Source organism: Saccoglossus kowalevskii, chromosome 11 (assembly GCF_978046115.1).
Source record: "Saccoglossus kowalevskii chromosome 11, keSacKowa6.1, whole genome shotgun sequence".
Classification (NCBI taxonomy): domain Eukaryota; kingdom Metazoa; phylum Hemichordata; class Enteropneusta; family Harrimaniidae; genus Saccoglossus; species Saccoglossus kowalevskii.
Genome location: NC_140651.1, coordinates 31567085 through 31582160, shown reverse-complemented (window position 1 = coordinate 31582160; position 15076 = coordinate 31567085). Strand labels below are relative to the sequence as shown.

The 15076-nt window shown below is 35.6% G+C and overlaps 1 protein-coding gene across 2 annotated transcripts in view; it reads right to left on the bottom strand.

Annotated features, from left to right (window-relative positions):
• LOC100374305 (sestrin-1-like) overlaps positions 1-15076 on the bottom strand; it is a 119053-nt gene that overhangs the window by 33361 nt on the left and 70616 nt on the right. The window contains exons 1-2 of one of the 2 annotated variants that reach the window (XM_085505118.1): positions 13168-13989; positions 1174-1203 (exon numbers count right to left, since the gene is read on the bottom strand). In XM_085505118.1, the coding sequence (XP_085361244.1) occupies positions 1174-1203; positions 13168-13290 (153 nt within the window). In that variant the 5' untranslated portion in view covers positions 13291-13989. Of the gene's footprint in view, positions 1-1173; positions 1204-13167; positions 13990-15076 lie in introns of those variants that run through there. The other variant, XM_085505117.1, reaches the window with a different exon arrangement.

The window sequence follows — 15076 nt, the reverse complement described above, 5'->3', positions numbered from 1 at the left end:
AAGTGAAAAAGTAGACTGATGGTAGTCAAAGCAACATACAACAAATGTAAATGCACAACAACAGTGGCACTTCAATCACAAATTTTCTAAAAACCCAAATTAGGTCATCAAATATAACAATAGTGGCCAGTTTATTGAATTTTGTGTGCCTAAAATCCATGAATGCACCATTCAGAGTAAACTGTGGTACTTTTTAGTTTTAGTGAGAATGTTTGTGAGAATGTTTAGTTTGGAATTCATTTTCCCAGAAAAGACTTTTTGGGTGTTTTGTATGGAATTCATTTTCACTGATTTTTGATGAGTTGAATGTAATACATTGTATATGGAAAAAATGGTATATTCGTTGAATCCCTTCAGCGAAAAGAGCGACAATTATCTCCAAACGAAAATACTGTATTTTACAGTACAATTCCAATTGCTCTGCAGTTACGCTATGTTTTCAAATTAAAATGAAGTAAAATAGGTATAAAATACCATTGCTTTGCTATTTCTCAACAGCCCAAACCAAAATATTATGCTCACAGCTGACAGGTACAGAGTATATCTAAGTTCTCTTCATAATAGGGTTGGCTGGTACCCAATAAGTTACTCATTGGACAATCAATGTTTGTTTGGTGACATACCGGTACATAAAGTACGTAGAAAGAAGTGGTACAATGATTTGAGACGACAACTAAGAAAGGACAGTGTACTTTATAGGTGATTAGAACATAAAGGTTCATTATGTACAGAAAAACAAATTTTAAACAGCAAAACAATAAACTTCTGCGCTTTTATAAAGAAAAGACATATACACATGTAATGGACAATCCAATAAAGAAACACAATAAGGAATAAGTTTAATGCATTGTTTGTTAACGGTAACACACAAAACCAGATTAAACAATTCTGGAGACTGTTGCTCAAAAGAGCCAGTGAATGGAAACGCCTGATCACCCAGACAGACCTAGACCTTTGAAATTGTTATCGCTAGAAAGTTGAAGGGTTTCTTCACACCTATAGTGAGGTAAAACTATCTAACAAGTCTAATCCTTAACATTTTCCACAAACAATTGCAAGATCCTCCTATTATTACAAAACAACTGGGAGTCAGCCATTCCAAATGATAAGAATGGCTGAAATCACATAAATTTGAAAGTAGAAATAAAACATTTAGATATTTAGAAAACTTACCACTTCATCTTTAGTTTCCACTGGCACCACCTGTGACATAAAAATAAGAAAAAAAAAAATATTACTAATTGGACAAAACATGCACTTTTTCAGCAAGGAAAGCATACAGAACAAGTACACTATGTTTGCTAAACCACACTAATTTTGTTTATAAATTTAATATACCGTATTTATCCGGCTAAGAGCCCATGCCCGGACAAACGCCCACCCCCCACTTTTGATAAAATAAAGGAGTTGAGGTCATATCCTAGCAAAGGCCCAGGGGTGTTTTTTCTACACCTGTAATAAAATTAAAAAAACAAAAACCTATTTTTGTTCGTTGTATTAACAGAGTACTTTCTTGCAGTTTGTTTTGATTCTGATAACAAAATTTGAAAAACAAGTCATTGAAAATGACACAGTCTCCGTTAAGTTCTCTTTGTGCTAGTCATAGTAAAGCGGAGGGATTGTCGCGAGCGTGTCCTTGAAATTTGAGTTCCAAGTGGCGTATACAACAGATTGTTTATTTACATCAAAACACGTGTTTCGTGTCATAGTAATATGGCTAAAATAAAAACAGTCGTTATTCAGCCATCTTTGATCTGATTATGAAACACACTGATATGTATGATGTATGTGCCAAATACGAATGAAAATGGTACATAAATTGTGGAAATATAGTAGTAAGGCCAAAAAGTCAGATGGCTGTCAATCGGCCATCCTTGACCAGATTTTGAAACAAATTGTCATGGACATGCATCCTAACATGTATAAAGTACATGTATGTGCCAAATTTGAATGAAAACTGACAGAGCACGTCCAAGATACCGCATAAAAAAACAAAAACAAGATGCCTGCCAGTCGACCATCTTTGATCCAATTGCGAAATAAATCGTCATGGACATGTATCCTGACATGTATAATCTATGTACCAAGTTTGAATGACAACTGACAAAGCATGTCCAAAATACAACATTTTCAAAAAACAAGATGGCTGCCAGTCGGCCATTTTGAATCGAATCGCTAAACCACTGCATGTGCATATGTCCCACATAAAGTACTAGGCACATGCAAAGAATGAACGGAATCGGTCCAAGGGAGTCTGAGATATGACTCCGGACGGACACACGGACGGACGGAGACCGAATTATAAGTCCCCGTTTTCGGACTTCATCCGAACGGGGACTAATAAATGTCAATTGCGTAAAACGAGAAGTGAACGCGAAATAGCTGTGACATAAATAGAGCAGCGCGTTCACCACTGTTTACGTAGTTAGCATCGCCGACAATGAAACCAATGTTGCAATATTGTAGCAACCCGTACCTGGGAGTGTGGTTTAAAGCACGTTGTTTTGGCTTTATTAAATATTTGCGATTGATGAACGAACGCCTAGTCTGATAAAAAAGCGATGTTGAATTTACCTCCATGACGAAACACAAGTAGTGATGTCATTCTTAGCCAATCGGTAAAGCGGATGCGTAAAGGTCAAAGATGATTGCCAGACGGTAAACAAAAGCATCGTGTGAGTCGTTTGCCGCAACCCCATTTTTCTTGTCTCTTTATTCTGATTAAACGTGAATTAAAAGTGCCAAGCTACCAGACAGCGAAATCCGTGGATTAAATGTGCTAAGTCCAAACTGTGTGGGACGACATCGACAAACTTCAAGACGAAGCTATAGGGATTTTAGTTCAATCGCGACAGTGGCGCCGACTTGGAATTTCAGGGTTTTGACTTTTATGAAGATAGCAATGAACGTACAAATAGAGATCTTAGAAGGTTTTGTTTTCTAACAACTATGAACTTTCGTAATTTTACTGCGTAAATTATTATTGATCTTGTATGGCCGGAAATAATTCACACGTATGGGGTGGCGTGTTTGTCGACGGGGATATTCTAATTCAAATGAATCTTCACTGTCGATTTTTATTATTTTTGGTTTTAATATTTGTCACATTCTAAGCAATAAATTAGTTCTTGTTACACTTCTAATGCTGCATATTGTTCATTTATTTTTGTTGCATGTTTTTATTTGCCGTTTTTCTACCTGTCGCAGTTCGATCTGCGTGTTGCCAATTTTCGCGATTTTTCGGTTTTTTTTTGCCAGGGATATCCAGAAAAACGCTCACCCCTTCTTTTTGGCAATTTTCCATGTTCAAGACCCTGGGCTTATACCTGGATAAATACGGTATGTACATGTATGCATTTCAATGCAACAAATACAGTACTCAAATTATTATTAATATTCAACAACATTTTTGCTGGAAGAAAATGTAGTAGAGTCAAAAATAATTTAGTATTGGTACAGTAAATTGTACATAAAGGCTATAGCATGAAATGTCCTTTCTACATATTTCTGAATTCACTTGTGCATAGATAGGGTGTACCATGTTCTAACTGAATTCACTTGTGCATAGATAGGGTGTACCATGTTCTAACTGAATTCACTTGTGCATAGATAGGGTGTACCATGTTCTAACTGAATTCACTTGTGTATAGATAGGGTGTACCATGTTCTAACTGAATTCACTTGTGCATAGATAGGGTGTACCATGTTCTAACTGAATTCACTTGTGCATAGATAGGGTGTACCATGTTCTAACTGAATTCACTTGTGCATACAGTATGTAGATAGGGTGTACCATGTTCTAACTGAATTCACCTGTGCATAGGATAGGGTGTACCATGTTCTAACTGAATTCACTTGTGCATAGATAGGGTGTACCATGTTCTAACTGAATTCACTTGTGCATAGATAGGGTGTACCATGTTCTAACTGAATTCACTTGTGCATAGATAAGGTGTACCATGTTCTAACTAACTTCTAACATGCCTGCAATCATAGACAGGTGTATAATCAATTGTTTATGAAGTTACATTTTGGCGATGATGCTGTTATTTTTAGTACATGTATCAGTGAAATTTACATATAATCAAAGTAACATAAAAAGAATAACAGAACAAAATGTCAGGCAATTTCATGCATTAACTCCAAATGACAACGTTCACATTCTAATCTCTATAGAGAATAGACATTGTGATTTCTAAATGTTTGAAACGACTCAGCCATATTACAGATACATTGTATTTGCGAGTAAGTTTAAAATATATTCAATCATTACACAACACGGGTATAACACACAACACAGGCATAACACACAACAAACTTGGTAATACATGTACATTACTGAGAACTTATTTATTCTGGTCAGTCAGTTTTAGTGAGAATTACAAAATTTTGTAGCAGTCAAAATTACGTTGAAATATGGAAACCAACTATTAATCAAGAAAACCCTTCAATTATTAATTGTGATCATTTCTGGCACTGAAAATTTTTGGTTCAATGTATTACTTATAATACAGTACTGTATTTGCTCTATTAGTGGCTAATGTGTTTATGAAAATGGCAGAGGTGTGTCTACAGTCAAAATAAGTTGTATGATATGATAAAGACACATACCCCAGGTAATTTAAGGTTTATGTGCTTCAAATAGAGCAAATATGGTAACTAATCACTAAAATCTAGTGTCAAGTCTTCACACTGTGTGGTATCTTCAATATGGGACCCATGCAACATATACAACATGAGTAAATACTAACATGTGTAGCAGAACAACTACAGTGCATTGAAAGCATTTTTCAAATTTTTAATGAGACAAAATTATTTCACTTTCAAATCATATCAATTAATTAAACTGTGATTACTGATGGGAAAACATGAATAATCATCAATATTCTATACAGGAAGTATTCAAGTGAAATAACTTGAGTAAATTCATGTTTTGAATCAATATGATGCAATCAACCATGAGTTTAAGCATCATTAGATCAATGTAGAAAATTTCGGATTATTTTGGTGCTAAACCATAATGGCCGGATACAGTGGAAAAGCTATAAATTGCTCATAAAAATACTGCCTCTACAGACAAGTACATTTATACCCACCGTCTAATTTCTTCCCTTGTGTGTCTTAACTTCCCACTTGAAATATACCCAATGACACTAACTATTAATGCAGTGTAGATTATTAAAATAAACAATACATTACCCTATTTGCTCTATTAGTAGTGACTATGCTTTATACATAAATGACAAAGATGTGTCTATTTTCAAAATAGTAAGCCATATTCTAATCATCCAGCATACAATAAATGCAAATTTAAATTAATTTATGTGTGCTTCTAAAATAAATGCGTTAATCAACCCCAAATTGTGGTTTTCATTCAAAAATAATTTCAGCTAAGCTAGATGTACGGAGATAACAAAAAAAGATATTTTTTTATTTTTCAGATTTAATGGTAATCAATCATCTTTCTCGGTTATGTAAAGTCATAATTAATAATTTATTAAAGTGATAAAAACACTGTCACTAATTTAGATGAATAATCTTTGAATATTTTATGAAGCATTATTTTTTAATCGCAACACATGTAAATGTATTTGACAAATTTGGTATGAAACATGTCAGCATAAAATTGTTTATTTCCCTTGCCCTAAAACCCTCCTGAACCAGAGCTGAAGTAGATTAACTGTGAATGAATTTAGTTTGCTGACAGCTAAGCTATTATGTTCCATTTGTACATCAGACAGCAACCCCCTCCCCAACTAAGTTGCATTCCAGAGGCATTCCGGAGTATGAGCAGCAGGCATGTAAATACATGATATTATTAACACAGACTATGAAAAGGCCACATACAGTACAAGATACTGAAGATAAAACATTTATTGAAGTCTTCAAGTCAAATCTTACATCTTTTTTGTTCAGTAAACAAGAAAGATAATGTTGTCTTTGAGAATCAGTTTATCCTTGGATGGATGAATGGTCTGATACTCAAGAATGAATACAAAGGAAATTCCTCTAAGAGAAAGGTTAAAAGGAAAATCAATACATCTCTGATGAAAGGCCATTTTACTTGGCTGATATAAGACATTTATAAAATGACAGCAACTCCATTCACTGTTATCAAAGTTTTAACATAGGGTGGCGGTCAGGCACTCATCTGACCCATAAAAATAGAAGTTTCTGGTTCCCCAGTTGCTAGGTTACCATGTCTGCAACAGTATTGGTAAGTGAAGAGGGGTTATTATATATACTTTCTGTCATCAGAAATGTGCAGTTCTGCAGTCTTTTACTGCTCACTTCAAGAGAGAGTGTACATGTAGCTGCCAAATGTTCCTAACAAGAGTGTGGTTTGAACTTGCCTTGGCGCAGCTCAATATTTCCTATATTATTCATATATGCTTGGGCAAATTTTATCAATTTTTGGCTTTGCATGAAATGGTTGCCCTCTCAACTTCAAAGTCCAAGCACTGCAAGAAATATATTCAGTCAGTTGCACATATTGATTTTAATACCTGGGTTCATCCATACATTCACATACATGAATGTATGCATGAAAACAGCCACATAAAACACACAACAAGCAATGGTTTTATACAGGAATGGTCATAATCCAATAAAACCAACACTATCATATAGTCAGTAGCTAAACAGCCACAAAAGTCAAATCTCACGTTTGGACAGATCAATATATTTTAAGTTGACAATCTATAAAGAATATTTGATGCCTGAGGTCACATTTCATCACACGATCAGATATTGATCACAATACCAGATCACAGACACGTGTCAAAGTATCACAAGGATATTTATATAAACAATTCATGAAATTCATATACTTAGCATTGAACAACTCGCTTGGCTCTCAATCAGTCTTATAACAAAATTAAGAAATTAGAAAGATGATGTTACAAGTTCATGTGCAAGCTATGAATAAAGCCAACAAAAGAATTTGCCTTGATGCCCCAAAAGTTTGCCTTGATGCTAAGGCTATTTTAGCAAATTTAGCATTGAATATGGGTGTCCCATTGAGCCTAAGCCCTGTTTGTGCTTTGTGTAATTTAGATTTGTCTTTTATTATTCACTGTATTTCTATAAAAAAAAATCTTGACATGCACTATTACACAGACTTGTATTAACGGAGATATAAATTACATAGAACACGTAGCTATCCCTGAAGTTTAGACATATACAAATAATTTCAAATTTAATGCAAAACTATAATTATGAAACAATAGTGGAGTATCAAATGCTTTACAAATCTTTTGTTGTTTGATCAACAGGTGGGATGGACATTGAAATGTCGCTGACTCACTGGTGACATCATCACTATATGGGAATATGGTGTGATGCTTGTGACACCAATCACTGACAGCCAACATGATATACCATTGTTGCAAATGTGTATCAGACTGTGCAATCTCTCCATGAGTTGGTTTTGAAACCCAGTATGGGATTCTGAGATACATTACCAAGGATATTATTACAAGATAAATCATTTGCTTCATTGAACACATACAACAATGCATATTTCCACTGAGATCAGTGACCTTTGATGTGTATCACCAGTGATCAGTCAAGTAGAAACAGTCAAAATATTTTATCAGATTTTCTCAATTTTTGCATGATATTTTCATACAGGACATCTGTTGTTCAAACTCAGGGAAGACATTATACTGATGAATAAGGTGACCAAGTTTGATAAAGTTTGGAATAGAATTAGTAAAGTTATTATGCACACAATAACAATTATTAACGACGACGACGACAATGACAACAACAACAACGCCAACGCCAACGCCGGACAAAATTTTTCCCTTAATATACCTTTTCCTTCCATCTTTGATGGTACGGGCAAGGTAAAAAAGCAAAAATGCTGGTACCAGTAAAACATTCTAGACCTTAAACTAGAGGCGTCAGGTAAAGATACATTGTATCACCTATAACATTTCAGTAATTAACTGGCCTTTTATGTAATCACTTTGTTTAGAATAATTACATTTTTCTGAAAATTCGGCTGGTGACCCCCAACTATTTTTAAAGTCAAATCCTTATATTTCCCAAGATGCCAATTTATTGCAAAATGAATAAATTCAGGCTATTTGTATTTTTGAACAAAATGTCTATGGGTCACTTTGCATGATATAGAAAATATGACAAAAAGAAAAGAAATGATGCAGATTGATGAGAGCCAAACTTAACTGATTTGACCAGCGAGCACAGAGTACAGATGACGTTATGCCTTTTAATACGTGCATATCAACATGTATATACAGAGTTATCAGCTGGTGACATGCTGACAGCTGTATTCTTATTGTAATTCTAGCCATAATTTCAAACAATGAAACAAGTGTCAGGCAACATGATATGATGTGTGATTGGTCACATGTACAATAAGCTTTGTCATTACACCCCTAAAAATGACAGACTATGATGGAACACTTGAACAGAATTTGGGTTGAGATGTGTAAATTGTAATTTAGTTTCAGGATTTTTCGGATATTCTAAATCATAGGAAAAACAGATTTCACTGGAGTTTATTGGAAACAACATTACTGTTCATGCCAAGATGCAATGAAGGTTAAATTACATGTACAAATGTACATGATGAGCTGACAGATGGGTTTATAAGAATAGCTCATTAAGTTGAATATGAAATCAAAGTTTTGTAGTGTATTTGTCATAAATTTGCATCTAAAACACATGAAAATTGCACTTGCTTTTTATCACAGGCTAGTTTCAAGTTTGTCACAAGTATGTGGAAAGGGATTGCATTAAAGTTTTGATGCCACTTTTTGAAGTTCAATGTGTGATCCCACGTTCCCATTTTGTCTAAAAGATAAACAAGTAAGGGTCATCCTGTATAGCAAGCTATTGAACTTGAACAGTCCAATGACCTAGTTTACTTAGACAATCTGTGGATTGTAATTGATAGTGGCCTGATCACAATAGACAATACAGTAACATATATCATTGTTCCTTACAGCAAAAGGGACAAACATGTTATTGCACAGCTAGTATTTAACCCCCCCCCCCCACCTACCTACCGATACTGCCCATGGTTGTTTGCAAGGCTATTCATAAGAAGCATAAGCAGCCAAATTTCCCAGGCTAGTTAAACCATTTTCCAAGTAATTTGAAATTTTAATTGATAATTGGAATATAGACTTACGTTACTAAATTGATCTCCCTACACTACTGAAAACCCTGGATAAGTGTCAAATTAAAATTCTACACTAAAAAAGGTTGACTTGAACCTTGGCTGAATATACCAATAAGGCATACATGACTGTAGGCTGAAAACACTAAGCAAAACTGATAGTCACAGCTATAAGCTGCAACTATAATAATGAATAAGTTTAGTCTGGAATTGGCACAATTCTTTTGGATTTCCAATGCCATACTCAATTTCAGAAAACTGAAAAAATTTACTGAAATCAAAAAATGTCCTAGTATATATGTAATTTCAAAGCATGGTTCTAAAGTGCAGCAGCCTTGGATAATATGCATGTGCTCTTCATTTACTTATTTCAAAAGAAAGAAAGAAGGAAAGAAAGAAAGGACAGATTTGACGATCTAGGCTTTATTATTATTATTTTCAGTACACCTACTATAATTTTCTGGGAACTCATTTGGTAATTCATGTAATTTCAAGATTCAGACGACCACCACATTTCCTCAGAGGGTAAAAACAGAACCATCATATTCCACCAGAATGCAAAAACAGAGCCATCATATTCCACCAGAAGGTAAAAACAGAGCCATCATATTCCACCAGAAGGCAAAAACAGAGCGATCATATTCGACCAGGAGGTAAAAACAGCCAACACATTCCACCAAGGACCAAAAACAGCCATCACATTCCACCAGGGGCCAAAAACAGAGCCATCACACTCCACCAGAAGGCAAAAACAGAGCCATCATATTCCACCAGGGGCCAAAAACAGAGCCATCACACTCCACCAGAAGGCAAAAACAGAGCCATCATATTCCACCAGAAGGGAAAAACAGAGCTATCATATTCCACCAGGGGCCAAAAACAGAGCCATCACACTCCACCAGAAGGCAAAAACAGAGCCATCATATTCCACCAGGGGCCAAAAACAGAGCCATCATATTCCACCAGAAGGCAAAAACAGAGCCATCACACTCTACCAGAAGGCAAAAACAGAGCCATCATATTCCACCAGAAGGCAAAAACAGAGCCATCACACTCTACCAGAAGGCAAAAACAGAGCCATCATATTCTACCAGAAGGCAAAAACAGAGCCATCATATTCCACCAGAAGGCAAAAACAGAGCCATCACACTCTACCAGAAGGCAAAAACAGAGCCATCATATTCCAACAGAAGGCAAAAACAGAGCCATCATATTCCACCAGAAGGCAAAAACAGAGCCATCATATTCCACCAGAAGGCAAAAACAGAGCCATCATATTCCACCAGAAGGCAAAAACAGAGCCATCATATTCCACCAGGGGCCAAAAACAGAGCCATCATATTCCACCAGAAGGCAAAAACAGAGCCATCATATTCTACCAGAAGGCAAAAACAGAGCCATCACACTCTACCAGAAGGCAAAAACAGAGCCATCACACTCTACCAGAAGGCAAAAACAGAGCCATCATATTCCACCAGAAGGCAAAAACAGAGCCATCACACTCTACCAGAAGGCAAAAACAGAGCCATCATATTCCACCAGAAGGCAAAAACAGAGCCATCATATTCCACCAGAAGGCAAAAACAGAGCCATCACACTCTACCAGAAGGCAAAAACAGAGCCATCATATTCCACCAGAAGGCAAAAACAGTGCCATCATATTCCACCAGGGGCCAAAAACAGAGCCATCATATTCCACCAGAAGGCAAAAACAGAGCCATCATATTCCACCAGAAGGCAAAAACAGAGCCATCATATTCCACCAGAAGGCAAAAACAGAGCCATCATATTCCACCAGAAGGCAAAAACAGAGCCATCACATTCTACCAGAAGGCAAAAACAGACTTTTGTTGGTTCTTATTAAAAGCAACAATCCAGGGAATGAAATTCCTGAATACCATTGCCTAGGATACCCAATCTGAATGAGGTACTAAGTATAATAAGTTATGTTGAAATATCAAAGCTGCAAATCACTCTCACCTTGGACCCTTAGAAAATAGATAAACTCAGTGATTATCTTCTTTGAGTTGCAGTGTGATTTGAAAATTTGTGATATCAGTAACCTTTGTCATATATACATGTACTGCTAGTGTTGTCACAACACTTACAATTTAAGCAGAGGTACCATCGTGTTACAGAGCAGTTAATTGTTTTGTTGACTCTGCCGAATCTATGGCAAAGACCATCAATGGTTATTGCACTCTGAAAATAAAGAGGTCAGCCATCTACCAGTATGTGATGAATGTACATGCATACTCTTAGTGCAACAAAGGCATGCATTCATCTTTATAAATATTTATAAATTTCACAGTTCAAAGTGCAGTGATAGGTTTTTATTGGCTGTTTGAATAATATTGGAATATTTTCAAATGACATTAATGCGCACTGTGCTCTCGATGGATTCAACTGTCATTGAAATTTGAGTGTTTTGGAAAAAGTTAACATAATATTATTTTCTGGGCTTAAAATATTGCACTAGTGCAGGCTAATGGCACCAGTGATTTATTTATTTTACCAGTACCAGTCTTGGTTTAAATAGCCTCAGCCTCCTACATGTATGTGCACGTGCAAAAACAAGCCAAGTTTGTAGAATAATGAGCATTATTTCATTTTGACATCAAAGAATGTAAATGAAAAAATTCCATAAACTTTGTAGTTGCAGGTTTAATCATTTTACAGGATTAAAACTTCAATAGAAGACGAAATATAAATCAAGTGTTTACAACAAATACAGTTCCAGTGCACATGCAAACAGTATGCAATGTGAAAAACTCAGAATTTCAGAATACCACCTATAGATCTGAAGCACTGACTTCAAATCCCGGCCACACAACAGACACGAATCTGTTATCACAGAGTCAGCAGCGAAAAATGAGAAACCGGTACGCCAATTGTCACATAAATCACAAAATAATATTGAAAACTATAGTGACATTCATCAAAAATAAGCTACAAAATATATACCTGATTCACAGCAATGATGTCAGATTTGAATGATGCCGTTGTGGAGATAAAATTACTTGCACACTTTCAAGCAGTGAAGTTACAAACAAAGTGCCAATGTAAGAAGACGTACAGTGACTGAATAGCATTACGGGAGGGCACTGACCTAGTAACATACATTAAATCATGTTCTACATACAAGACACTGACACTAGTCGACAGTGAAGCACTGTATTAAATGCATCAATTATTCACTGAGCCTTAATTTCGTTTTTTTCACTGATAAGTGACATCTGTGATTCACTACAAATTTTGTAGCAGTTAACATTTCATTGGGGCACAGTTTCTAATATCTAAGAGCACAGTGTCATTCAACATTAAATAGTTAACACATATAGACTGCTGATACTGATATCTCTCAATTATTTCTGTGGAGGCTTTCAGCAGGATGTGCATCTACAGCAGTTACGGAGATGTGTAAGGTAAGGTAGACAAGTAAATGACTGCTGAATCTAAGTCAGTTATGTGACAGTTCTTGCGACAAATGAATTTCAACTTTCACACAAATTGAAATATTCATATAATGCTTAAAAAGAATTTGGATTCAGAAGTGAGGATTTTGGTCAAGTTTTCCTGATAAACAATTGAGTTTTCTCAAGTAAATATTTCTGTACAGATAATGTTGGGTGAATAATTTAATGAACATTTTGATCTAAAGTTTAAAAATTAATCTTGGCTTGTGACTTCTGTAGGGAAAAACAATCAATTGCCGATAGCTTAGGACATTTTATCACAATGGCAATGGGTGTCAATGGACATTTCTAATTATTTGCCATATTTTGGGTGTAAAACAGTAGATTTAACTGGAAACACTTCGACCCTTTGTCTGAAAGAATTGAATAAGTTCGGGGATCATCTGAATCTCTATCTAATGATAGAATAGTGAGTGGTATGACATGATATTACTACCACTACCCTCATAGTCTTGCAAGTCTGAATGCTACTAGTATGACAAATATAATAAGTACTACATGTACATGTGATATTATTCTGAGAGATACAAGAATGAATACCTGGTTATCGTTGCACTCTGGATCATCCCATATATAGTTCCTGGTAACCTCTTCTTTTAAGTACTCAAAGTAGTGATGATCAAATGCGTTAACTGGTCCATCACAATAAACAGCCATTTTCATGTAAATTTTAGTATATATTCTCAGTCAATTATGTAAATATTGCACTTTATATTGTACGACAGCACCCATACAGTGTTTAAATTCACTTATAAACATGCAGCTTCAGTTATTGGCAGTTTTGTAGCACGTTTACGACATAAGTGCTTACGTTGACAGCATAAATAAGATCTGTCTTCAACTCAGATTTAAAAAGATGATGATGCTTGAATTTAGAGTTGTGTTTAAGTTTGTCCCCAGCTTTAGTCACATCATTACCAGAAGGAATACAAGTCCAGTAACACAGATCTTCATGTAGTGAAACCCTTCACAATTTCACCTGAATTAGAATATATGTCGCACCTCGGCAGTGGTGGCAGTTAAATGGAAAACACCGGCTGGTCTTATGACGAAAATGGTTGAACATTAACTTGGTGGCACAAACATCAGCTGATTGTGACAAGCCAATAGGATGGATCATGAGCAGATTTAAATCTATTTAGCAGAAAAATATTTTTCAGATTCAAGTCAACATCAAGTGAACACTTGAGCTGTTTACCAAGTTGTTCCGTAATGGTACGGAATGAGCAGTTCAAATCTGACAATAGACTGAGAGATTTAAATGTTTCAGTTAAGATGCACAGAATAAAATGACATATACAGCAACATCATACAAGATAATAGTCAGACCAGCTGGGACATGCTCTACTGTACAATGCACTCTGCTACTTGCCCCAATTTTCAACCAAACACGGTATTCTGATTCACGTTGACCAGTCAGCCAGTGAGACAAATATTACAGTTTACAGTTCCAGGTAAATTAAGATGTATCCTTGTATCTAACTCAGTGTAGTTTCAAAACGAATCTCACTAAAACCCCTAGCAATTCAACACAACAGGGGAGAGATGACATGTGGCATGGGCTGTTACCACAGATTAAAACCAGAAGAGTGAAACTGACTAATCAGTGAGCTTCCAGCTGAGGTGATCTGCATTTACATCCACAACATTGGTTGAATTGGTGGGTGTGTACTGGGAGTGTTAATAACTTAGAATAACATTACTACAATGACATCATTAAGGCCCCTTAGACTGGTGATTATGATACTCTGTAGAACAGCATGATTTTCAGATTCAATTGCCTACATAACAGAACACTTTCATGACCCCTGAAGGTCACACATCCTGGTCATTTTGTTGATATGACAGCATCACAAAAATACACAATTGGGGCATTTAAATTTGTTTTTTGTTCCCAACAAAAACAATTTACTCAAGTAGCCGAAACGAATTATCAAGTCATTGAAATTGTGCTAAAATGTGAATAAAATGAATTCAGTTTTTAGACTTTCACACAACAACCTTTAAAGGTCATAGATACATACATTATTGCAGGGATCATTCAACCTCAAGAAAAATATCTGATACAGCATGCATGGGAACTTTAAAGCAACATTATTACCAGATCAGATGCTACCATTAAAACAAGTCATCATAAAATTGAAGTGAGCTGAAATTACGTATACAAGATTGGTTGAATTAGTGGATATGTACTGGAGTGTTAATAACTTAGTATAACAATACTACAATGACATAATAAGACCCCTTAGCTTGATACATACTATACCTTGTTAGACAGCATAAATTACAGGACCCCCTGGCCTTGTTACATCTCTGTGACAATATCCTGATAAAGTCTAGTATGCACCAGTTTAACATTCTCACAAACTGCATTCATCAATCATAATTAAAATGCAACAAATTTTTAATTAGTTTTGCAAAACAACTTAGAATTCACATGCATTTTGAA